This window comes from Micromys minutus, assembly GCF_963924665.1.
Source record: "Micromys minutus genome assembly, chromosome: X".
NCBI classification, from domain to species: Eukaryota; Metazoa; Chordata; class Mammalia; order Rodentia; family Muridae; genus Micromys; species Micromys minutus.
In genome coordinates, this window is record NC_137970.1 from 51,833,858 (window position 1) to 51,861,331 (window position 27,474).

General features: G+C 39.2%; 1 protein-coding gene across 1 annotated transcript in view; it reads left to right on the top strand.

Annotated features, from left to right (window-relative positions):
* The window catches only part of ATP7A (ATPase copper transporting alpha), a 96,352-nt gene that overhangs the window by 65,008 nt on the left and 3,870 nt on the right, over positions 1-27,474 (top strand). The window contains exons 8-22 of the mRNA XM_080911043.1: positions 411-487; positions 916-1,141; positions 1,922-2,155; positions 3,230-3,321; positions 4,432-4,559; positions 4,877-5,031; positions 5,239-5,373; positions 9,124-9,318; positions 11,180-11,362; positions 13,043-13,259; positions 19,791-19,937; positions 22,438-22,580; positions 24,334-24,537; positions 25,074-25,191; positions 26,838-26,940. Of these exons, the coding sequence (XP_080767169.1) occupies positions 411-487; positions 916-1,141; positions 1,922-2,155; positions 3,230-3,321; positions 4,432-4,559; positions 4,877-5,031; positions 5,239-5,373; positions 9,124-9,318; positions 11,180-11,362; positions 13,043-13,259; positions 19,791-19,937; positions 22,438-22,580; positions 24,334-24,537; positions 25,074-25,191; positions 26,838-26,940 (2,357 nt within the window). The remainder of the gene's footprint in view (positions 1-410; positions 488-915; positions 1,142-1,921; positions 2,156-3,229; positions 3,322-4,431; positions 4,560-4,876; positions 5,032-5,238; positions 5,374-9,123; positions 9,319-11,179; positions 11,363-13,042; positions 13,260-19,790; positions 19,938-22,437; positions 22,581-24,333; positions 24,538-25,073; positions 25,192-26,837; positions 26,941-27,474) is intronic.

Genomic DNA, 27,474 nt, shown 5'->3' on the forward strand with positions numbered 1-27,474 from the left:
AGAACTCTCTGTGCCCATGGGCATCTTACTTCATTTTATACTTTGCTGTAGTGGGGAAAGGACTTTTGCTCATGTTCCTTTAATGGTGGAACAAAAGTGAAGGGTGTGTAGGCAAGACCTTGGACAGTGTATTTAATATAATGTCACTGAAAATGGCTATTGCACTTGAGTTCAAATGAGAGTTCAAGAGCAGCAAAGTAGACAGTAGCTAAAATCAATGTGCTATTAATTTCTTTGCAAAGTTAGAAACCAAATTAGTCAAGGGCAGAAAGCTCTGGACAGCTTCATGTTTCCATTCCCCAGAATGACGCTTACTCAGGAATTGAACTGAGTTGTTCTGAGTAATAGCAGCATGGCTTAGAATATCTCTGCTTTGAGTGAAATGACATTTTTCTCATGAATTTCCTTAGAGCTTAGGTTTCGAAGCTTCTTTGGTCAAGAAAGATCGATCAGCCAACCACTTAGATCATAAACGAGAAATAAAACAGTAAGTACTTGGGGGTTGTTAATAAAAAAAAAAATTCAACTCCTTTTAGAAATTTAACATCCTGTCAGCATGTTGATTTTTACTATAGCGTTTTTTTTTTAAGATTTACTTTTATTTTTCAATTGTGTGTATGTATATGCGAGTTTATGTCACATGCATGAAGAAGACTATGGAGGTCAGAAGAGGGCGTTGGATCTGCTGGTACTGGAGTTATGCGTGTTTGTGAGCGATGTGGGTGCTGGGAACTAAACTTGGGTCCTCTGAAACAACAGTAGGAGCTCATAACTGCAGAGCCATTGCTCCGGTCCCATGATATCTTCTTACACTGAGTGAGATGGTTTCTCTCTAGTACATAGAATATTTAACTTTTATGTTACCCACTAACTAAAAATGTGTTTTCTTTCTTTTAAAAATATTTTCCATTTAAGATGGAGAGGGTCTTTCCTCGTGAGCCTGTTTTTCTGTATCCCCGTAATGGGACTGATGATCTATATGATGGTTATGGACCACCAACTTGCAACTCTTCACCATAATCAGAACATGAGTAATGAAGAAATGATCAACATGCATTCTTCTATGTTTCTGGAGCGTCAGCTCCTGCCAGGACTGTCCATTATGAATTTGTTGTCTCTTTTATTATGTCTACCTGTACAGGCAAGTGACATTATCAAGTATATTATTTGGTCTTTACTAAAGGTTTAAAAGTGAGGGCTGAGGGTGTAATTCAGTGGTAGATTACTTGTCTAGTATACCAAGAGCCCTAGGTTCTTTCCCTGCACCACCGAAACCCAAGCAAAGCAAAAGGAAGCATTAGTGACAATTATTCAATCCCAATCATACTAATGGAATAGAAGCCTTCCTTCTCTATTTCCCACAAGAACCCCTGGCTTATGATTGACTTTTGGAAAAGTACTAAGTCTTATATATTTTAAAAAAGTTTACAAAATGTCTAAATTATCTTCCTAGTTTACTTGATTAAGCTAGAATCAAAAAGAAAAACGGATCTCTATGAGCTGGAGTCCAGCCTTGTCTATAGAGAGAGTTTCAGTGCTACACAGAGAACCCCTATCTCAAAAACCAAAAAGAAAACTTGCAACAGTTATCTGACGTTTTAATGGTATGAAGTATCCGCTGAATCAAGTTGGTATCTTGCATAGCAACCTGAAACCCTTCTGTATATACCTCTGCTAAAATGCAAACTTGTTCCTGCTCAAAATCTCCCCCTTACAGCCAGGTAGAGTGCATGCCTGTAATCCTAAGATCTTGTCAAGTTCAATACCAACCTGGGCTTACATATGAGGCTCTATAACAGTGTTTATGAACGAGTTAAAAGGCAAAGGAAGTGAACATCAATATGTTATGCTACGTTTACTTGGGTATACATATGAACTTCAGGTTTAGGAAAATTCAGTGCTATTCACTCTTCTGTTACAGTTTTGTGGAGGCTGGTACTTCTACATTCAGGCTTATAAAGCACTGAAGCACAAGACAGCAAATATGGATGTGCTGATTGTGTTGGCAACCACCATCGCGTTTGCCTACTCTCTGGTTATTCTTCTGGTTGCGATGTATGAGAGAGCCAAAGTGAACCCTATCACCTTTTTTGATACACCTCCTATGCTGTTTGTGTTTATTGCACTAGGCCGATGGCTGGAACATATAGCTAAGGTAAAGTAAAAAAGGGTGAAGTTTGCTAAGATAGTCAAAGTCCTTACTATTCTCTGGACCACTCATTAGAATTATGCATTGATTTATGTATCTAACCATTTTAGCTTTAGCTGTATCTTCAGTAAACTTACCAAGTCTATATTACTGCCAGAGTTAGAGTACACCCATGGTACTTTGTGAGAACCATTTGAGAAGTGCTTATTAGTCATATATTGTTATTTGAAAATTGATTTCGCCATGTGGCTTAAAACAGTGATGTCAAGGTTCATTCGTATTTCCATGCTGTGATGAAGGTCCGTTTCTAATCCTGTTCCATGTAACTTTATAAAGCATAATCTATATGCATCTTAGTACCTTAAGCATTGTACAGTTTCTTCCCAACTACAGTCTAGACAATCACTTGCTAGTTTCTGTCAAGTCAGTGTGTTCTTGTTTACTAAACCATTCTAACTTTCTTCTTGATTGTTTTTTTTCTAATATTTTGTTTTAGATAATACTACACTGAACATAATCATGTCTTAACATTCATTCCCTCTGAGCTGAGTACCTTAGGAGTAATAGAAAGGATATGATTTATGATTGTTGTCTCTAAGGGCATAATCTTCTCATGGTGGGAAATTCTGCCAGTTAGGGTCTGTCAGCACAGCTGATTTTATAACATCCGTACTATTGCATCTTTTCTAAATCCTTGCTAAGTTGGCAGATGTTAACTAGAATTACATGGGGATTCTAGTTTGAGTTTCTTCTATTAGTAGTGTGGAAAAACTACCTATACATAGAGTATTTATAATCTCTCTTGAATAATATACTTATATATTCATATATATATATTGATTCATATATATATTGTTCATATATATATTGATTCCTAATATTTTCTATTAATTTGTATTTATTTATAAATTATACCTAGCACTATTAAAATGTGTTTAAAATTATATTACTAATATTCCAATGTAAATTTTTCTGATGAAATGTTTTTCTTAAGCTGATGTTTGAGCAATGTTAAAACATTATATCTTTAGGTTTAAACACTTTCTTTCTTCAGCATCCTTATTGTGTTTTAATTTATAGGGCAAAACCTCTGAGGCTCTTGCAAAGCTAATTTCATTACAAGCAACAGAAGCAACTATTGTAACTCTTAACTCTGAAAATCTCCTCTTGAGGTATTCATCTTCATTTTTTTTGTAACTTGTTTTAAACATTCTATTACATTCATTTTTATTATGGTACTCATCTGTTATGGCACATGTGTGGAGGTCAGAGGACAGCCTGTGGGAGTTTTCTCCTTCTACCATGTGGGCCCTACTGATAGCACTCAGGTTGTTAAGTTTGGCAGCAAGCGCTCTTATGTGCTGAGCCATCTTACTGGTTCTCTTTTATGGACATTTTGAGATGCCTGCAGAAGTAAGGAATGTCATATTGCCACATGATCTGGCTCAGATTTAACAATTATCTCCATTCTATGATGCTTTGCTTCATCTGTCTCTTCCATCTTTCTTTCTGTTGTTGCAGTAGGAAGTAAATCCCAGGCATATAGCTTTTTGTGGTACAATTTCTAAGTATTTCTTTATAGAAGAATGTATTTAGCTGGATGGTGGTGGCATACACCTTTAATCCTAGCACATGGGAGACAGAGGCAGGCAGATCTCTTGTGAGTCTAGGCCAATCTGGTCTATATAGAGAGTTCTAGGACAGTTAAGGTTATACAGAGAAACCCTGTCTTGAGACCAGCCCCCTCCCCCAAAGGACATATTCAAGTCATGTATGGTGGTACATTGCCTGTAATTCTAACACTTTGGAAGCTGAAGCAGGGAGGTCATGGATTTAAGAATAACCTGGGCCAACCTCTCACCTTACCCATCTTTTGACATAAGGTCTTGTTTTGGTATATATATAAGATACCTGACATATATAGCTAGTTAGGGTCTCATGTAATACAGGCTGACCTTGAACTTTTAACCCTCCTGCCTCCACTTTCCAAGTATTGGGATTACGAGTGTATGTTATCATGCCTGACTGTGGTACTGTTTTTTTAAGCTTTAACTCATTTAGTGATTATTGAATAAATATTTAAAGTACTTGCTTTGGGTCAAGACTTTGTTCATTACCACCAGTGTGAAAAACTAATGTAATTGTTGCTAGTGTAGATGTTGGAGCCAGGTTCTGTTGGTAATTATGGAGTCATAGCTTGACATGGTCTCCAGATTTTGTGTGTGTGAAGGGTAAAATAAGAAGCAGATGCCATGGTATTTTCTGTGTTAACTCATGTGCAGTGAGGAACAAGTGGATGTGGAACTTGTACAGCGTGGAGATATCATTAAGGTCGTTCCAGGCGGCAAATTTCCAGTGGATGGCCGTGTCATTGAAGGGCATTCTATGGTAGATGAGTCCCTCATCACAGGTATGTTCTGTCAGAGGATCATGACATGAAAGGAAAATGAATCAACGGTGATAATGAAAAGCAGACACTATAAAGGAGAACCAATAAATGTCTAAGTCCTGAACAAAGAATATGAGTTCTTTAGAGACTGCCTGCAGTTTCCTCAACTTGGGAAGCTCTTCCAGGCTGTATAGCCCTGTGTTTTCTGGGTGAGAATGAAAAAAGGGTGGGCAACTTTATCTTTGCAAGAGTCCAGATCCTAGTTTAGGAAGAATGTCCTTTCTAGGTATTTGTTGACAGTGAATGAACAAATGTCTTCTTGTTCTCTCTTTCTTCAGGGGAGGCAATGCCTGTGGCTAAGAAACCTGGCAGCACGGTGATTGCAGGTTCCATTAACCAGAATGGGTCTCTCCTCATCCGAGCAACACATGTGGGAGCAGATACAACCCTTTCCCAAATCGTCAAACTTGTAGAGGAGGCGCAAACATCAAAGGTAACCTAGTCCCCTAAGACAAGCAGAAAGTGTTCTTATTAAACCCTTCTAGTGCAGATCTTGTGTGTTTCCCTTTGATTAACTCTAGTTGCATTTGTGTAATTTAAGGTATTTCTGTCTGTGCTACCAGATACATCTGTGTCCAGTATAACAGATAAGACTTAAAGACACTCACCATCATCATCACATTCTTCTTCTAAATTCTAGGCTCCTATCCAGCAGTTTGCAGACAAACTCAGTGGCTACTTTGTTCCTTTTATCGTCTTGGTTTCCATTGTTACCCTCTTGGTGTGGATTATAATTGGATTCCAGAATTTTGAAATTGTGGAAACCTACTTTCCCGTAAGTGACTTGTAATAACTTTTGACTGTGTGCAAAACACTTTGTGAAACTTGTATAGAGGTCATTAAGGAGATGGAGAAATAGCTCAGTAGTTGACAGTACACACTACTTTTGGAGAAGGCCTGAGTTACATTCGCAGCACCCATCTGTAATTCCAGCTACAGCTGGATTTGGTGCCTCTGGCTTCTGAGAATGCCCGCGTTTGTAAATGATTGTGAGCCAGATGCAATGATTCACAACTTTAACGCTAGCACTCAGGAGGCAAAGTCAAGCAGATCTCTGAGTTTGGGGGTCAACCTCTCTGAGTACCAGGCCAGCCAGGGATGATCAGTGAAACCTTGTCTAAAATAAACAAACTTTGGAAATGAACAGTAATGGTTAAAAGTGTAGCTTAGTGGTAGAATGCTGCCCAGCACTTGTTATCCCTGAGTTCATCCCCAGTATCAAAAAGAAAGAGGGAGGGAAGAAGGGAAGAAAGAAAAAGAAATGAAGAGAAAGGGGAAAAGGACAAAAGTAAAAAGAAATTCCAAGTATAATAGTACCTACATCCTGCTTTGGGAATGTATTTTCAGAGTTCCAATGCATATCAGAAACCACAGATAGCACCTGTCTTAGTTATGGTTGCTGTGTAGAGACACTGTGACCATGGCAACTCTCATAAAGGAAAACATTTAATTGGGGCTGGCTTACACTTCAGAAGTTTAGTCCATTATTATCATGGCAGGAAGCGTGGCAGCATGTAGGCAGATATGGTGCTAGAGGAGCTGAGAGTTCTACATCCTGATCCACAGACAGCAGAAAGGGACTGTCCTCCACATTGGGCATACCTTGAGCATATACATAAGACCCCAAAGTCCATCTCCACAGTGACACTCCCTCCAATAAGGCCATGCCTCCTAATAGTGCCACCTCTGTGGGCCAGGCATTCAGACACATGAGTCTGTGGGGACTATACCTGTTCAAACCACTACAGCACCTAACATTGTATTTGCCATCTCTGGCCCTGATACAGACACTTGTACACTAATTGGCTGCCTTTGCTGTCTTTACTAAGCACTGTCAGGCACTGTGCTTATGTCCTGTGCAGTTTTGAGGTATAACAGCAAAACCAGCACAACTTTTTGCTTCATCCTTTACATTTGTAGGAATAGAAAATGTATAGATCTTAGTAAGCTTAGCATACAATTTCATTCTTTTCACTAAGAAGATGCATCGACAGCATCTTTCTGTCATATCTAAACTGTCATCGTCACACTTCTACATTTTGGAAACACAGTTTAATAAAAACAGGGGTTCTATACAAGTGCTGCAATATTTTAGTAGCTGTTCAATAACCAGGAGAAAGCTAGTGGGTTGCTAATGGCAGGTGCTATTGCAGCATTAGTGTACGGTTGAGATAGGACAGAATAGTATTTCAGCATGATTGTTAGAATCGTATACAACTTAAACTTTTTGAGGACTTTTTTTTTTTTTTTTTTTGAGAGAGACTCTCACCATAGCCCTCGACTAGCCTAGATTTCTGCATGTAGACCAGTGTAGCTTTGAATTTCTGCTTGTTTCTGTATCCTGAGTGCTGGAACTGAAAGGGTGTGGGCTAGTGTGCCTGGCTCGTAGGCAATTTTAATAATGCTCATTTTGTATGGCTTGTTGTGAAGGCTGAATAAGATAACATACATTTGTGTGTATAGGACAGAGTCTTGTGGCCTTGAACTTCATGTGTTGCCAGGGATAACCTTAAACTCCTGGTTCTCCTGCTTCCACCTCTCAAGTGTTAGGATTAGAGGTCTGGATCATCATGCCTGGCTAAGAGAATGTATTAAAGAATACATCTTAATCAATTAACAATCTCTTTGTTTATTTATTATTTTATCTATGTCTATACACAGTTTGTGTGACTAGTCCCCTGTGGCGTCCAGAAGAGGGTATTAGATTCCCTGCAACTATAGTTGCAGATGGCTGGGAGCCATCGTGTGTGTGTGTGTGTGTGTGTGTGTGTGTGTGTGTGTGTTGGGAATTTGCTTCAGCATGTGGGTGCTGGGGCCTTGGGAAGAATAGCCATCTCTTCAGCCTCCAAGAATACCTTATAGTTAGTTTATAAAGCTATAGTGTTAGTGCCTGCTTACTGAGGTCTGATGCTTTCTAAGTATGGCTCTGTAAATACTAAAGTAGATCTGCAAGTCCCTCACTTTTTATTTGACTTAAACAGTCTTAATAAAAGTGTACATGAGATTCCTCTACTCCTGTAATTTCTCAATTGTTTCTTCCTTTTTTTCCCTTCATACTTATTGAGAGTTGGCTTTCCTTTCCAGGATGTGTTTTGTAGTCTCTGTCTAGCTCTACTGTGGCAATAACCAGTTTGCTGAGGTGGATGCCCACATAGATGGACAGTTGTGCCATTAGCATTCTCTCGCTGCATTCATTCAGTGTAGATGACATTTCTTTCTGTACAGCTGGACCACTTCGCCAATCTGCTGGGCTCTGAGGTGTCCTCAGAGCACAAACTTTATCATTCTTAACAGTGGGCATAGTCAGAATACTACACTTCTTTCTCAGCTCTTTGGAAAGAAGGGAAAAATGATCTTTCTCCAAGCGTGGGAAGGTGCATTGAAATACCATTTGCCGTTCTTGATTTGGTCAAAAGTCACAAAGGGGTTGAACTTTATTTTAGCAGCTGTAGATCTAGTGATCCCTTGCTTCAGCTTTAACTCAGCTTCTCTTTTTGTAAGGGGAGACATAGGGATAATAATGCTGAAGTTAAAAGAATTAAATTCACACAACATATGTGAAATCATTCCTACATGACCTGTGTAAAAGTCTGTGCCTAGATATTTATGAAATTCCCTTCTAACTTTAACTTTTAAAACATTTTAAAGACTTATCTTTAATTATGAACAAGTGTATGTATCTGTGTGTGGAAATATGCACGTGAGTGCAGTTATCCATGTATATACTGGAAGAGTTCATCAGATTCCTTGAAGGTGTAGAGGTAGGTGTGAGTTGCCAGATGTGGATTCTGAGGACTCAGCTTGAGTCTTCTGTAAGTGTTCCTAATCACTGAGCAGTCTCATCAGCCTCTTTTAACTTTTTTAATCTTTATTTCACTTACTGTGGTGTGTGTGTGTGTGTGTGTGTGTGTGTGTGTGTGTGTGTGATGTTTGTGAATGCTGGAACACATGTGCCGTTGTACATATGTAGAGGACAGAGGACAACTTCCAAGAGTTCGTTTTGTTTCCTCTGCAATTTCATGGAATTGGACCGAGGTCATGAGGTTGCCCAGCAAGCACTTTTATCTGCTGAGCCATCTTGCTGGCTCTGATCTTTGTTCTCTAAAGTGAATATTTAAGTTATTGTCTTTAAAATTTTGTATGGACATCCAGTCTATGGTCTCAGTATCAGAAAGTCAGAATTTATTCAAGACCAGACTTATTGAGAATTATATCTCATGTTATTCTTGAAAGTTGCTAATAGTTCTAGATTTGGAGAAATTATGAAGTTCTGTGTTCTTTATTTTTCTTCATAATTAGTAACTCTAAAATCATAAATACGACTTAATAACCAATTCTGCCCCCAATTTTTCATGTTTATAAAGTGAAAATCTGTTTATTGTTAGTAACTAAAGTATATGTAAGTACCCAGGTAGCGTATGTGACTTTGACACGGGTTTTATTTAAACAGGATCGAACAGTGTTTCTTTTGTTTTGAGTAACTAACTGTAAATGAATAACCAGAGTGCATGTCTTTCTTCTAAAGGGCTACAATAGAAGCATCTCCCGAACAGAAACCATAATACGCTTTGCTTTCCAAGCCTCTATCACAGTTTTGTGTATCGCATGTCCCTGTTCATTGGGACTAGCCACTCCAACTGCTGTGATGGTGGGCACAGGAGTAGGTGCTCAGAATGGCATACTTATCAAAGGTGGGGAGCCACTGGAGATGGCTCATAAGGTAAGAGGCCTCACAACTAAAAATTGCACTATCGAATATGCATTCACACCCTATTGAGGAATGCGGTTCACAGTTTTTTGCCTGTGGTTCCTGGCTGAGCCTCTTCTGGAACTACACTGAGGGTTGAAGTAGGAAAGCTGTGATGTTGGTCCTTTATCAGATTTGCCTTGGTTACTTAAGGGCTCTAATGATACTCCCTCAGCCATTCCCTCAGAGTAGTCCCTGAATGGAGAGGCACTGTAGGTCAAATCTGTCTCCAGTCACACTCATCTCCAGCACTTGCCTGGGAAAATTTGCCGGGCAAAAGCATGTCAAAACATGCTTCTGACATGTTTGCATCTAACTCTACATCATAGGAGCTGCCCCTGCAGTGGCACTGCCTTTACTGCCACCAGCTGGCAGTTGGCAGCCGTGACTTCAGCCTCAGCTAAGGCTGCTTCAGTTGAAACCATGTTCCCACTACTCCAATCTCATTATGAGGCTATAAAATATATGCAGATACACAGAGGATACATAGTACATGGCTTAGAACAAATCTAGAACCTTGAATAGCTGGCAAATATACACAGGCTATTTTAAACATGTATGTGTGCATTGACTGCATGTATGTCCATGTACCACATGGGTACAGAGGCCAGAAGATAGTGTTGAGTCCCCCTGAGACTGGAGTAATCAATGGTTGTAAGCTGCCACAGGGTATTGGGAACCAAACCTGGGTCCTCTGGAAGAGCAGTCAGTGTTCTTAACTGCTGAGCATCTCTCCAAGCCTAAGGAAAATTTTAAAGGCTAATTTTATTTTTATTCATGTATATGCACCTTCATATGTAAATTCATGTATGTATGGGCTCCTGTGGAGTCCAGAGGATATGTCAGATTCCCTGAGCTAGAGTTACAGGTTGTTGTCACCTGCCCAATATTGGTGCTAGGAACTGAACTGGGGTCCTCTGCAAAAACACAAGCACTTTTAAGCACTGAGCCTTGGTCCCAGGGGTACTAGTTTTTATAGGAAAAATTGGTATAATTTCAAACCTAAAGAAGCATTCCTTTTCTGCAGCTGTTGAGCACCTACCCTAAGACCAGGGGCACTCCCTTATGCGACCACAGTACATTTATCAAAATCAAGAAATTAATATTGATCCAATGCTGTTATCTAATCTGTAGTTTTTTGTTCTGTTTTCCTCTCTTGTTTCCATGATACCCATTACAACAGTTGTCTCTCATCCAGATGATGCTTTAAGCATTATTCCTATCCTTTTTTATATCAGTTCACTGGGCTGTTCAGTCTCCAAGGTTCTCATTCTGAGTTTATAGTGAGATGAACATGGTCTCTAACTACAGATTCTTCCCTTCTCCTATGTGTGCTGACTTTTCCGAACTGCTCCTCTGATCTTCCTCTTCCAGCCCAAGTTCTTCACCAATACCTAGCAAAGTTAAGCAACAAAGTTTATATTCCCTTTAACCTAACATTTACGTTTTCTCTTACAGTCATCTGCTCGCCACCCAGGTCTCTCCAATAGATCTATAATAATTCAGTAGTATTGAAAACCTTTGTGTTTCCCCTAGAGATGCCAGTGACATCTCTTAATTACCTATTAGGAGCCAACCCATAACTAACAGCTCTAGTTGTTTAACACAAATTTACAGACATTTAACAGGATTAAAACTTAACTGTGGGGTAGAGAAATTAGTTGCTGTAAGAGTATTTCTTAATACACTTTTTGTTCATCCAGAGATATCAGTTGTGAAGTCAAAGGCCAGTTTATTAAGAAATGAAGTATTAGTCTGTTAAAAAATAAATCTGTTTCTTATTTCTGGGAAGATGATGTTACACGGGTACATTATGTTTTATACTTTTCTTCAGGTAAAGGTAGTGGTGTTTGATAAAACTGGAACCATTACCCATGGAACCCCAGTAGTGAATCAAGTAAAGGTTCTAGTGGAAAGTCACAAGATATCACGCAATAAGATCCTGGCCATTGTGGGAACTGCAGAGAGTAACAGCGAACATCCTTTAGGAGCAGCTGTAACCAAATATTGCAAGCAGGTACAATTTTATCTTTCATATTTATGTTATCATCTCATGTAGGAATGATATAGACCTAATCTGGGCTGGCCTTTGACTATATTTTATGTATTTAATTAGTATGAGGCTAAAGAGGATTGTGTTTTCTTATTTAATTGAATGGGTTGGGGCTGGGAATATGCTTGCCTAGATGCTTGAGGCCCAGGTTTTTGATCCCTTGCACCAGTAAAGTGAGCATGCTTAATCCCAGCATTCAGGAAGCAGAGGCAGGCAGATCTCGAAGTTCAAGGCCAGCCATGTCTACACAGAGAATCCCTGTCTCAAAAAAAAAAAAAAATTATGGTTATCTTCATTACATAGTGAACTTGACCCCAGCCTAGACTGTATAAGACCTTGTCTCAAAATTACTATGTACTGTTTTGTTCATATAGACAACTGTAAGCATAAAAAAGAAGTTAATTCTGATCTTATCACACAGTAACCCCTGTTTGACATAAAACAATAAAATAGAAGTAATATGTTTATTGATGGCATAATGTAGGTAATAAAAATGGATCCCTCACTCCTTCCCTCCAACATGGTTCCTCTGTCCAACATTTAATAATTGGTATCTGCGGCTTAAGCTCTCAGCTAAAAAGCCATTCTTCCAGCCTCCTAATCTTAAAGGGACAGTATGTGTTTACCATCTGGGAATCTCCAATTAATTTTTAAAAGTGAGTTCTTGCCCAAAGTTTGGGACGCCTTTATTGATTTAAAAAAATTAAGTTTAATAAACAATTTCTGGTATGTTCATAAATGTATGATAATGTTATTTATTTATGTAAATATTTAGTTTAGTTATTAATGTGTTTTTTCTCTGTGTATGTATGCATACCCGAAGTGGGTGTTGGATACTTTGAAGATGAAGTTACATTTCTGAGCTTCCTAATGTGGGTGTTGGGACCCAAATTCTAATCCTCTGATGAAGTCAGGTGTGCTCTTCACTACTGAGCCACCTCTTTTGCAGGATTTCTTTCTTTTAAGAGCAAAGATTTTCCTATATTGTCCAGGTTGGTGGTAAACTCCTGGGCTAAGTGCTGTTTCTGCCTCAGTTTCCACATGGCTGGTCCTATAGGCATGTGTCATTGCACCTAGCTTATGATACGTTTTTGTTGCTTTTGAGACAAAGTCTCATGACATAGCTGGGGCTGGTCGGGAACTTGCTTTATAGCCAGGTAAACCCTGAACTTAACGATACCTGTGCAGATTTCCACTTTTGGAATTTCCAGGTGTATGCTGTCATGCCACCCGCATTTATCATTTGAAAATTTACATAGAAAATCATACAATGACGTTGCTTTTTATTTTGTTAGATGAGTTTTCCCTATCAGGAAATCCAAGTCTACCCCATTGTTTTGTATTGGGTTCTGTGAGTAGTGTTTTGTTTTCAGTGCACACTGAGCGTTCTTGTCCGTTTCTCCAAGTCTGTCTTTATATTAAACATCTATCAGTGCAATTGTTAGATCAAAGGATGCTTACCAATTCGTTTTTCATGACTATTATTAGCATCCATACAAATGGTTTTTATGTTTTTGTACCTACACCCAAAATTGTGAGTAACTCTCTTCTCACATTCTTAGTAACACTGTTTTCCTAATTAAAAATACCACACCATTTGCTTGTTTGTTTGTTTATGTAGTGTGTTGTGTTTCTGTTTGTTAGGAGCTGGACACTGAAACCTTGGGTACATGCACAGATTTCCAGGTTGTACCAGGCTGTGGTATTAGCTGTAAAGTCACCAATATTGAAGGTTTGCTACATAAAAGTAACTTGAAGATAGAAGAAAATAACATTAAAAATGCATCCCTGGTTCAAATTGATGCAATTAATGGACAGTCATCAACTTCATCTTCTATGATTATTGATGCTCATCTCTCAAGTAAGTTGATTTCTTTGTATAGTTTGTAGATGCTCATTGTTTTAGCTTTCATCCCCCCTTGTTATTTTCTTTTTAAAAATTGAAAATATATTCTTCTCTCTTATAGTGCATCCCAACCACAGTTCTCCTCCATCCGATGCTCCCAGCCACCCTGCTTAGTTGATTCAGTGGGCCATGATCTGGTGTCTTCCATCCCCCTCTGAGTCCTACAATATTTCCACCCCCTCTTCTTTGGGATTCCTCAGATTCAGAGGGGGGGGGAACCCAGTGGAGACCTCCAGTTTAGACTTTCTGCATAGTGAATGTCTGGCTGTGGGTCTCTGTATCCACTACCATCAGCTGCCAGAGGAAGCCTCTTTGATAGTAACTGGACAAGGCACCAATCTATGAGTATAGCAGAAATCATTAAGAATAATTAATTTATAGACCAGGCATATTTGGTTCTTCCCTATGTTCCTGGGCTATCCAGTCGCTCGATCCTGACCATTCAACCACTGTCAGAAATGGACGCTGTCTCATAGCATGGGCCCCAAGCTAAATCAGACATTAGTTGGCTACTCCCACCCTCGCACTACCATATTATAGAGGCAGGACAGAATGTAGATCAAAAGGTCTGTGGCTGGGTTTGTGTCAACGTTTTAATTTGATTAGCCTGTAGGGTACCTTTGCATACCAAAGGGACTAGAACACGAGAGTGAAGGTTCCATGCAGGCACCAGCTTGATGTTTACATGTTCAATGAGCTGTGCAGATCTAGTCCTTGGCAGTGGGGCCCTGTGTCAGTTTGCAGAGAGCAAACCTCTATCCTAGTATTATGCTGGGTTGTTTGGAGATTTCCACAGGACTCCTTTGGTCAACAACTTAACCAAATATAACTCAGTTCCACCACTGGAAGCCTTGCCTGGCTACGGGAGATGGCCAGTTCAGATTTTGTATTCCCCATTGCTTAGGAGTCCTCACTAGGATCACCCTCATAGATTCCAGGACGTTTCCACTGCACTAGGTTTCCACATTGCCCCCAACTGCTCCTCAGTTCCATCCCATCTCCCACGACCACCTGATCCCTCCCACTCCCATCCCTACCTCCAGTCTACCCACAAAATCCATTCTGTTTCCCCTTCCCAGGGAGATCTGTGCATTCACCTTCGATGTCTCCTCTCTAACCTTTCTGTGTTTGTGGATTGTAGGTTAATTATCATTTAACAAATAATACACACCTATAAATGAACACATACCATGCATGACTTTCTGTGTCTTGGTTGCCTCAGGATATTTTCTAGTTCCATCCATTTGCCTGTAAATCTCATCATATCCTAGTTTTTAATAGCCGAGTAGTACTCCATTGTGTAAATGTACCACATTTTCTTTATCCATTCTTCAGATGAGCGACATTTTGGTTGTTTTCAGTTTTTGGCTATTACTAATACGGCTGCTGTGAACATAGTGGAGCAAGTGTCTTTGTGGTATAATGGATCATCTTTTGGGTATATGTCCAGAAGTGGTATAGCTGGATCTTCGGGTAGAACTGTTTGCAATTTTCTGAGAAACCACCTGATTGATTACCAAAGTAGTTAGTTATACGAGTTTGCACTCCCACCAGCAGTGGAGGAATGTTCTCCTTTCTCCATATCCAGCATGTGTTGTCACTTGAGTTTTTGATCTTAGCCATTCTGATCAGTGTAAGGTAGAGTATCAAAGGCATTGTGATTTGCATTTCCCAGATGACTAAGGACATTGAACATTTCTTAAAGTGTTTTTTGGCCATTTGAGAATCCTCTGTTTAATCCCTGTACCCCATTTCTTAATTGGGTTATTTGGTTTGTTGGTGTTTAGTTTCTTGAGTTCTTTATATATTTTGGATATTAGTCCTCTGTTGGATATAGGTTTTGTGAAGATCTTTTCTAATTCTGTAGGCTGCCATTTTGTCCTATTGACGATGTCCTTTGCCTTATAGAAGCTTTTCAGTTTCATGAGGTCCCATTTAGTGTTCTATTCAGGAAGTTATCTCCCAAAACAATGCATTCAAGACTGTTCCCCACTTTCTGTTCTATTACATTTATTCTGTCTGGTTTTACATTGAAGTATTTGGTCAACTTGGACTTGAGTTTTGTGCAAGGTGATAAACATGGATCTATTTACATTCTTCTACATATAGATATCCAGTTTGTCCAGCACCATTTGTTGAAGATTCTATTTTTCATTGTGTTTTTCTGACTTGTTTATAAAAAAAAAAACATTAGGTATCCATAGGTGTGTCGATTTGTCTGGATTCACTAGATTTCATTAATCAACATGTTTGTTTTTGTACTAGTACCATGTAGTTTTTATTACTATAGCTCTGTAGTATAACTAGAAACAGGGATGTTGGTTCCTTTAGCAGTTCTTTTATTTTTTAAGATTGTTTTAGCTCTCCTGGGTTTCAGATGGCTAATTGTATAAAACCTCCAGCTGTTGTGTCAGAAATAAAAATGGACAATGTGATTATATTCCATCCAATCCATTTTACCACAGACTTTCTGGTGCTAAGAAACATTTGCTAACTGCTTACTGCAACTACTATGTACCAGTGAAGAGAAGTCTGAGCTGATGCTTTATGATTTTTTCTCTTATTTCTTCTCATAGCTACTTGAAATCATACATATTTCACAAGATTCTATGATCCTCTTATTTCTCCCTTCTGCAAATTACTTTATTTCTCTCACAGAAACTTAGAGTTCTTAGACAGTGTGTGTGTGTGTGTGTGTGTGTGTGTGTGTGTGTGTGTTTTCCCAGATGAGGAGATATTCCTCATTTTGCTAACCAAGTACCTTCATCTCTTCTCTAGATCTTACCCTCTGAATTCTTCAAGGGCTTTCCTTTGTGTTATGGCCTTGCGTCTTTCTGTAGCACTGTTTCTAAAATATGCTGATACTTCTTCCATCTGAAATCACTGTGTTTCCATGAGACTTGAGGAAAGTAGTCTAGACTTGTTAGGTTCACTTCCTTCATTCAGAGGCATGCATCAGTTCATCACACTCCTCAAACCCCATCCAGTGCTTTTTCTCCACTCTGCACTCTGTATGACCTCACAAGGCAGTTGAGGATATTGGCTGTATATTCCTCCTAAAAGTCACTTATCTTTTGCATGTATTCATTGCCTGCCTCACCTATCTGGGTTCTTTTCTCTCTGCTTTGCACATTCCTTCTAATTCTTCGATTCTGTATTTCTGTATTCTAATACATTCTCAAGTATTAGATATTCTCAATGTTTTACTTGTTCCTTGGCCCTTTTCTCATTTTGCATTCTGTCCTCCATACAGTGTCATTCATAGCCACCACTTATGTCATCACCCACAGGTTTTCATTACCACTCCAAATTTTGTATCTCTGGTAGATATATATCTCTTGGGTGTCATGTCGTGTATCATCTGATTCCCAACACGATCTACTTACCTAAGTGTTCTAGAATCTCCCTACCCATTTGTGCTCAAGAGATTTTGCTATGACACAAATCTGATCATACTACCTTTTGACCTATGACTTTATTTTAGTGGTTTACTTACAGTTTTTGACTTAACCTTCTTTTGAAGGAATGTGCTGAAAGTTACAGATCACCCACATAATTAGTAATTATTATATCGACTCTTTTGACATGCAATTGTTTATTGGCCCCCCCCACCTCCATACCCGCTCAACATTATGTTCTTTCTCTCTTTCAAAAACCAAAACCAAAAACCATGAAAAATCCCACAAAGAAATAGCAAACAAGCAAAAGACCAAGAAGACCAAAAATGCCTAAACAAGAAAACTGAAACAAATGTCCACAAAAATACCAGTGAGTTATTTTATGTTAGACAGGGCCTACCCTAGAGTGTGCTGGATATACCTGATGGCAGTCTATTGGAAAAAACTGATTTTTTTCCTTTGACAATGACTATCAATTGCAGGTAGCTTCTTGGTTAAGGGTAGGACCCCATCTAGCTTGAACGTGTGTAGGTTTTGTGCATGCTGCCACAGTCTGCGTTCATGTGTGCAGTGGTCCTGTTTTGTCTAGAAGGCACTCTTTCCTTGGAGCCATCCATCACCTCTGACTCAAATATTTCTGCCGTCCCTTATGCATAGATCCTCAAGTGTCCAGTTGTGGATCTCTAAGTTAATTTCCATCTTCTTCAAGAAGCTTCTGTGCTGTGGGTTGAGTAAGGTGCTGGTCTATTAAGTAACTGACATACAGAAAAAAAAATCACTTAACAGGATCATCATCTGTTGTGTGTTGTGGACTGTTAGCAGCACTATAAAGGATCATCAGTGAGGGCAAAGGTGTAACTCAGTGGTACACCTCTCTAATCCTCTTCTCTGCTTAGCATGTGTGAGGCCCTGGATTTGATCTCCAGCACCACTGAGGGAGAAGTTGAAAGCTGGGTCCAAAGAAAGAGGCTGTTAGTGGGCTGTTGCCATAACGCAGGCAAGGCATAACAATGGGTCAGACTAGTGATAACAGTACAGTTTGTACGAGGTGATCAGATTCCAGGTGTATCTTGACGAGCAAGCTGAAAGATTTTAATTACCAATAGAATATGAGTTAAATAAGAGTCAAGGGGCTCACCAATTAAGAACATTGGCTGCTCTTCCAGAGGAGACATTTCAATTCCACACACTCACATGGCAGCTCAACAACTGGCTGTTAACTCCAGTTCCATGGGGATCCAATGTTCTCTTCTGACCTCCCATGGGTACTGTTTGACATGGTGCACAGACATACATGCAGGCAAAATACCTATACACATAAGAACCAATTTTTAAAAATTAAAACTGAAGACTCAAAGCCATGCCAAACTTAGTGGCCTACCATTTAGATGGATTGAGTTACCATTAAACCCACTAAACAGGATAAGGAAGACAAGAAGAGCAATATTGGGGACAGAATCAGGAGCCTAGTTTTATAGAAGTTACATTTGGATGCCCGTTAGCTATCTAAGTAGAGATATCATAAAATGGAATTATTAGGTAGGCAGCTGTCTACAGGGGCCTGAAGATTCAGGAAAGAGATTGATTTAGAAGTACAGAGTTGGGAGGAGGAATGCAATAAGGACCATTCAGAGGGCAGATTGGGAGGGGGATAATGACTGCACTGTAAAAAACAGTAATAATAATGATGATGATGAAATAAAGAGTCAGGAGTCATTTGCTTTGTAGATCTGTGGTATCAAATACAATAATTACAACTTACATGTGGTTGTTTAATTTTTGAGTTAACGAAATTTAGTTTCATGTAAAATGAAGCTTTTTAATCATATTGGCCCTCAGTAGCCACATGTGTTGGCTAGTGGCTATAGAATTAAACAGAACAGGTATAGAGCATTTTATCATTGCTAGAACAACTGTCAAACATCGCTAGATTTACTAAAATAAAGATCACTGGAGCATCATGGGAGTAGTTCATTATAATAGTAGAGACAAAGCTTTACTAGAATAGGTTCAAAAGCGAACAGGAAGAGGTGAATTAGAAACAACTAGTAGGGGAACTGCTTTTTGAGCAGTTCTGCTATGCACAGAAGCAGAGGTGTGACAGCTAGAACAGCGAGCTCAACAGAGGGTTCTTCTGCACCTGCAAAGGAGGGGAAGCTGTCATGCAGGTCTTCAGCAGGCTCAGGCTCTGTTTATAACAGGGAAAACAAGTTGTGTGCCCTTAGGAGGCACAGGAGCTGGGGCAATTTAGCCATAACAAATTCTCTTATGATAACAAGAGCAGTTATATCTTGGGTGAGGACAGGGTGAGGGGAGGAGTTAGAGATTTAAAAGGAAAGGAGATTCCAAATAGTCATCCCGAAGAAATGGAGTGGACTAGAGACATGCAGTCAAGCATTTGTCCAACAGATATAAGAGCTCATTTAAAATTAGTGTGGCACACACCTTTAATCCCAGCACTTGGGAGGCAGAGACAGTTGGAGCTCTCAGTTTGAGGCCAGCTTGGTCTACAGAGTGATTTCTAGGACATACAAGGGTACATAGAAAAACCCTGTCTTGAAAAACCAAAATCAGCCAAACAAACAAAAATTAGTGGTTACAAGTTTAAAATTGAGACATCAACACAGTTGCATATTTCATGTAGCTACAGACTTTCAGCTACCGATTCACAATAAGTATTTGAACCTTGATGGGGGGGGGGGTTCAAAGAGAAAACTTTAGTAAGAAGGGAATCTCAGAGTTAATACAGTCTTACCCCTCTCCCAACCCGGGTCTTGCTGGAGATTGGACCCAGAGCCTCACTCATGCCACTGAGCTATATCCCCGACCTTTGAACTGGCATGTCAACAGTGGGATGGAATTTGCTATTTGGAGAGACAGGTTAAGGACATTTGAGTGTCCATAGCAACATGGGCACAGAGGTATGGAAGAGCAGAATGTATTCCTGGAAAACTTGAAAATCACTGTTATAGGTTACATTTTTACCAAAAAATGCACTGTGACTGCAAAGTTAGGCAAGAAGAACTTGCCTCATGAGATGGATTTAAAGATTAAATAAGCTTACCGAATGTTAATTCTGTACTTCTAGATGCTGTTAATACTCAGCAGTACAAAGTCCTCATTGGTAACCGGGAATGGATGATTAGAAATGGCCTTGTCATAAGTAATGATGTGGATGAGTCTATGATTGAACATGAAAGAAGAGGTCGGACTGCTGTGTTGGTGACAATCGATGGTAACGTTTCTCTGAAATGCACTGACACAACTGTGATCTCAGCCATTGTTTTATGTGTCTATGAGACTTCAACTATGAGGTTTATTTCAAAGAGGCTTGAACTCTAAGTTAAAGTAGTACAAACTCTGATTGTTGCTAATTAAGGGTTTTCTTATTAGCTGTTGTGGCACATGAACATGGGAACCTGAGATACGCAGATCGTGACTTTAAGGACTACAAACAAAGATTCTATCTCAAAAGCCAAATCAGCCAGGCACAGTGGTACATGCCTATAATCGTAGCATTTAGGAGGTGAAAGCAGGAGTACCAGTAGTTGAAGGCTAGGCTTTATAGTGAGTTCAAAGCTAACCTCTGCTACATAAGACCCTGTCTAAAAAGGTCAAAACAAAAACAAAATACTAAATTGGAAAAAAGGCAAAACAACCTCAGGTTGAACCCTTAGTTTAATTTCCAGCACCATAAAAGGGGGGAAAAGCTTTAAAAATGTACCTTGCAGCCAGACATGGTGACACACGTCTTCTATTCTTAGCACTTAGGAAGCAGAGTTAGGCAGAATTCTGTTAATTTAAGGTTAGCCTGGTCTACATAGCAAGTTTCAGGACAGCCAAAGCTACATGCTGAGACCATACGTTCTCTTGCTCTTTTCTTCATCTTTGTTCTTTTCTTCCCTTGCCTGAAAGTTAATCATGGATTTAAACAAGATTAGATGGCAGCAGTTAAATAATAACAGTAAAATAGCATTAATAATCTCACCATTCTAATATAGCACATGCTTTCATTTCATGTATTCTGTTGCTGGTTTGTAGATATATATATATGCATATATATATATATATATATGCATATATATATATCTTTTATATATTTATAATACTGCTATTTTTACTTTCTTGCATTTGTGTATATGTGGTGTGCATGTATATGCTTGGGTGTGTTAACATGTGTGTGGGTACAGGTGCATGAATGTGTAGACCGGATGTTGGATATCTTCCTTGATGGTGCCCAGTCTTGTGTATTAAGGTAAGGTATTTTGCTGAATTTGGATTCTGTTTCCCATAGTCAAGCCAGCCTGTTTGTTCCAGCCAATCCTTATCCCTGCCTCTGACATTACAGACAGCTAGCCAAACTTACCAGCTTTTTACCTGGGTTCTACAGATCCAAACTCTGGTCTCGTGTTTTTGTGACAAGCATTTTACCTCTGAATCTTCTCCCCAGTCTCTTATTTTTAAAGATGAAGTCTCATGTATCCCAAGGGAGAAAAAAAGGAAAAGCAAGGTCCTGAGTTCAAACTGTAGCTCCACACCCAAAAACAACCAAGGTTTCCTATACACTTACTATTGTATTGTGGTTTATTTTACTTGATAAAATATTTTTATAGTTTTTATATAATTGTATTATTTCTGCAGTTCTAGAGACAAAACATAGGATGGTATATATTTTGGGCATGCACTTTACAAATAAGGCTACATCCTATAATTCTAGAATATTATTTTAATCTTCATGAGGTATAACCATTCCCATGTTGTTAGAAATTTATTCTCTTTTTACTTGTACTTCGCTATGTATATTGTGTGTATGTATGTATCTGTCTGCCTGTATATATCAGAGCACAGGGAGATCAAAGGACAATTTGTGAGAATCCTTTCAGCATATAGATCTTGAAGATCAAACTCAGGTTGTAAGGCAAGTACCTCAACTCACTGATCCATCCCTGCTGGCCCTAAAGTATTCTCGATATTTCACCGTAATAGTGCAGTAAGTATACATCAAAGTTTTACATGCTTCCTAATCAATAGAGTACATATCCAGTTCTGGGATTATTTACTCAACATTTGTAATCCTTGCTAAGTATGAAGGCAGTGACTTAATTTTAGGTACAAGAAAAAGCAGAGAATAACATTCCATTGTAGCGCGCGCGCACACACACACACACACACACACACACACACACACACACTAACCAGAGAACAGTGGATGCCTTGCCTTGTTACTTGCTATGGTATTCCCTTAAGGCGGGGTCTCTCAGTGAACCTGAACTAGACTGACAGCAAACAAGCCCCAGTGCTCCTCTTGTCTTGACCCCACTGTGCAGTAGTAAGTTTTCAGACTTTGAATTTGAGTCCTCATGCAGTTTTCCCCCAATACAAAATATCAGTTTTGTCACATTTACCTCCTGGTTTTTCATGCCGTTTGCTTTTAAATTAGCTAAAAATGTGTTTAATACCTAAGAGTGGGTGGTTTTTAGCGTTCAATGACATCTTTTTATTTTCTTACTACTACCTTCATTAAATATACCTCCTTTATGAATTTTCCACAACCAAATATGAAAGCTTATCACAGAACATGTGATGTAAAGTTTGTATGAGATCAGGATGTTTGAAGTAAACCAGATTTCAGCAATTTAGCAGAGTTCATTTCTTTCTGAAATTTGATTGTATTATTTATTGTGGTATTCTTCATTCACCATATTCCAACTGTTTTCCCTTCATCCCTGTATTAGACGAGCTGTGTGGCTTGATCGCTATTGCTGATACTGTGAAACCTGAGGCGGAGCTGGCCGTCCATATTCTAAAATCTATGGGCTTAGAAGTAGTTCTGATGACTGGAGACAACAGTAAAACAGCTCGGTCAATTGCTTCTCAGGTAACTCACTGGTTTACTTAGTTATTGGGATAGGAACATGTGCTAACATATGATTCTAAATATATAGTTTTTTTTTCTTCCATTTAAGTGCTAAGAATGTCACATTACTTACTGTTTTCATTATTATCAAGTAGATATCCGTACTTCAAAACAATCAGCATGATGGGGTGGGGGAGGACCTTGTATGTTACTGATGTAATGAAAGGTATTTACTTAGTTTGCAGGATGTTTGAGTGACATTGCTGCACACTACTTCCTTTGAAATGATGCACATAGTTTTCAGCAGGGCTGCCAAGCTGTAAACACACCCACTGCATACAGGTTCCTCTTTGATCCATTTTGGATGCCACTAGTGAGACTCTTTTCTTTGACATACATTTTTTCTTAAGCCTACATTTGTTTAACTTCCACCATTTTTTCAATTAAAAACAACTTAGAATGCCTTTTCTCCTAATAGGTATGTATGTAGGGTGCATGTGTGTACATGCATGTGACACACAGTGTGTGTAGATCAGAGAGCAAACTTGTGGGAGTTGGGTTCTCTACTGTGTGGATTCTAGGGACTGAACTCGGGTCATCAGTCTTGATGGTAAATATCCTTACCCACTAAGCCATTTGATGGCCCCTTTCTAATAAAGTACAGAAGGACTGTATGAGCCCATTCTTATGTAAGAATATAAAGGTTGTAAAGAATTTGTAACATTTTCAACATTTTCTGTCAATTTCTCCTGCCTTGCTTTTTTGTATATATCTGCATTCAAGTATGGAGTTCTACTATTTTAGTGCTGATTGGATCATTTTACAGTTTATTTACTAAGATGTGTGTGTGTGTGTGTGTGTGTGTGTGTGTGTGTGTGTGTGTAAAAGCAGTATTCTCCAGACCTTGGCATATAAAATTATTTCATTCCTTCTAGACTGCTGCATGGAATTCTGTGCTGTAGATGGATGATGATTTATGTTACCATTCCCCTAGTGGTGGACATTTAGGTAGTTTTGAATTTTTCATTTTTAAAAGTAGGCAATAAAAATGTCCCTGATATAGTTGGACACAAAAGAGTCTGTCTAGAATATAGTTAAAAAGTTAATTTTCCCCAAAGCAGATGCTGTGCGCACTTTGACAAATGCTGACTGCCTAAAGACAGTGTCATTCTGTACATAGAAGCAGTGCAGAAGACTGATCACTGGCTGGAGAGATGAGGCTGCCCTTAAGAGAACTAGCTACTCTTGCAGAGGACCCAAGTTTGGTTCCCAACACACACAGAGTAGCTCACAACCATCTTTAATTAAAGTTATAGGGCATCCAATACCTACTTCTGGCCTCTGTGAGCACCGGGCACATGTTAGCACACACACACAGGCAAAATAAAAGATAAAAATGAATAAGTCTTTTTAAAAAGAAGAAGAATGTCAGGGCTGAAGAGATAAACCTGGGTTCAAGAGGACCTGGGTTCAAATCCCAGCACCTACCTGGCAGCTTACTGCCCTCTGTGATTTCAATTCCAGGGTTCCTACACCCTCACAGATATACATTTAGGCAAAACTCCAATGCATATAGAAGAAAAATAAATAAAATTTAAAAATAAAAAGAAGAATGCTTATTTCTTTCCATTATCACTGGATTATTTCTAGTTTTTTAAAATGCAAATAATTCGCAGGCTACAAATGATGGCTCATTATTCTCAGCTGAACATTATTTACTGGCAGTGCTTAATATTACTTCCTGAAGTGAACTGAGTTGCTATTCTTCACATAGGTTGGCATCACTAAGGTGTTTGCTGAAGTCCTACCTTCCCACAAAGTTGCTAAGGTGAAGCAGCTTCAAGAGGAGGGAAAACGTGTAGCAATGGTAGGAGATGGAATCAATGACTCTCCAGCCCTGGCAATGGCAAACGTTGGAATTGCCATCGGCACAGGCACAGATGTAGCCATTGAAGCAGCTGATGTGGTTTTGATAAGGGTAAGTCCTGGAGCTCCAGTGGTGCAGTGAGTTAACTAAGAGCAGGTCCTGTGGTTTGAGGTGTGAGGCGGGACAGATTGCCGGACATGGTTAGTGCTAGTACTGTAAACATACCGTGTAGTGATCCTGCCTAGTCCCGTGTTCCTAGCTATGAGGACACAGAGATTGGAGGAGACAGATGGATAGTGTTACTACTTACACACTGACTTTCTCAGGCCAGCAAGACAAATGGGAACCACAAGCTTCTAACGTAAAAAATAAGATTTAAGAATAATATAATTATTTGCAACAGTATTCGCGGTCATTATTTAAATATTTACTCATTATACTAGCACACGACCATGAAAATATTTTCAGAACCCTCAAAAAATTTCTAAAAACATGTCTTCCAAACTTGACTTAAGGCTTGGCAGTATCTGGAATTTGTGCTTAATTCCCAGTGTATCCCACAGCATCATAATCCTGCTCTACAGTGACATGTAGAGACGGTCCTAATGCATTGGAATGTCACTAATATCACTGATCTCTCTTCTCAGAATGACCTTCTGGATGTTGTGGCAAGTATTGACTTGTCAAGGAAAACAGTCAAGAGGATTCGAATCAATTTTGTCTTTGCTCTAATTTATAATCTGATTGGAATTCCCATCGCTGCTGGTATGCGAGTGGTAACAGTTTTTATTCTGGTGGCTAAAGGCATTAGACACCTATGACATTGGAAGAATAGACTCACTATTTTTCACTCTGACTTTAGTTTTTCCATATACCCTGCTAGTGTGGTGAGTGGCACTATTAAAAGCAGTAATGTTCAGCAAAGCTTATTATAGCCTAAAAATGTATAAACATCTTGATACTTAAAAAAATTTCCTCTAGTGTTATAATTTGAAAACTTTCACACCTAAGTAAATGGTACAGAAAAATCTGTGCTAACACACATACATAATTAAAATTAAAAATAAATAATTTTTAAAAATAATATTTATATAATTTATTTTACTAATCCACTTATTTGTACTGCATAAAACAATTTACACGTAATTTTGCTACTTAAATAAAACCACTGTTAGCATTTTAAATTTCCTTCTGGTTATCTTGACTTTACATCAGTTTGTTCTCGTCACGTGGTTCTAGATTTCCTGCTTTTCGAGTAAGGTTCTGAGGTAGTGAGCAGGTGTTCCTTACACTGAGAGGTCACGTGACAGAAAGACTGTAGGAACAGGAACAATAAACACTAACAGACTCGTGCCTTTCCTATTTAATAATGACAAGAGAGAACATTCTCTGAGAACCAGTGAAGGAGAGGAGACAGATGAGAAGTAGTTGTCACGTTCTCCTTTTCTCTGGCTTGAAATGTAAACTAGCCGCATAGCTGTTTGGCCCACGAGCACATAAAGGACAACAAAGCAATGTCTAGTCAGACTAATCATGCAGCAAAAGACTGTTTAAAAACCAACTATGGTGTTTACTCTAAGAAAAATAAAAAAAATCCAGGTATGTTCATAAGATTAAACATTCAAATGTATATTTTATATTCACATAAGAGCAATTATTAAAATGTCTATTAAAACCAGTGCGTTTGACCATGGTGGCTCACATCTCTAATTCCAGCATTTGGAATGCAAAGAAAGACAGGAGGGTAGCTGCAAGTTAAAGGCTAGCCTGGTTATAGCATGTTCCAGATGTCAGGGCCACATAGCATGGTATTGCATCCAAAAACTGAGATTGGCAAATGGGTACATACACACAGAGACAGATTTAAATTCTAACTTTAAACAGTTGGCCCAAGTTTGATGCTGCGTGCCTAATTTAATCTCCGTGAGTTTGAATCCAGATAGGGTTCCATAGTGACACCCTGCCTTAAAAAAAAGGAAGGAAAGAAAAGGAAGGAAGCCAGCAGAAAAAAAGGAAGGAAGCAAGCGTGTGATTTGGTAGAACATGGTCTTCCCAGTGCAATGTGGCTGCGCCTACACCTACGAAAGGCTGGGAGGCTGAAGGTAGACCAGCGAGCTAGCCAGCGCCCTGGAATCCTGGTCCACTAGAGAAGTGAAGAACACTGTCTACAGCTACACACGGCAGTCTTTCCCTCTGGCATGCATCCTATGGAAAGTCTTAAACGAGAACGCAGGAAATAGGCACAGGAATATTTACGGCAGCACACTACTAAGGAAAACTTGACAGCAACACACAGCTCCGCAAACAAGAGGATAAAACGCTGAAGACATGACAAAATAAATTGTGCATGTGTTAGAAGTGTGTTGACAATTTATTTAGTACTGTCTACTCTAATCCACACTTGTTTGCAGGAGTTTTTCTGCCCATTGGTTTGGTTTTGCAACCCTGGATGGGATCCGCAGCAATGGCCGCTTCTTCTGTCTCTGTAGTACTTTCGTCCCTTTTCCTCAAGCTGTGAGTATGACTGTTGCTACTGTCTAACAGCAATCTTGTGTTGTTGGCGTATGCCAAGTAATTGTGTACATGTGTCTGGTGTGCTCTTGTATACACATGAACATAGAGGTCAGAGGTCAACACCAAGTGTCTTCTATTTTTCTTTCCATTTTATTTTGAGTCAGAGACTCTGACTGAATCTGGGATTCACCAGTTCAGTTAAACAGGCAGTGTGCCTCCAGACTCCTGACTCACCTCCCGAGTGCCAGGATCACAGGTGTCAGGCATCACGCTCAGGTTCTGTGTGGGTGCTCAGGTTCTCAGTCTTGTATAGCAAGCACTTTATCCACTGGGTCTTCCCAGACGTCCACACAACTAGGGAGCGGGATGTGGGGAGGAACCCAGGGAGGGGGAACGAAAAGAGGCAGCATTTGGGTTGTAAACACATAAATAAATTTAAAATGAAATTAAATGTTAAAAAAGAAAGAGAAAGAAAACATGATTAGGTAGTAACTGATAAATACTAGCAATCTGTGTGTGGTGGCACATACTCGC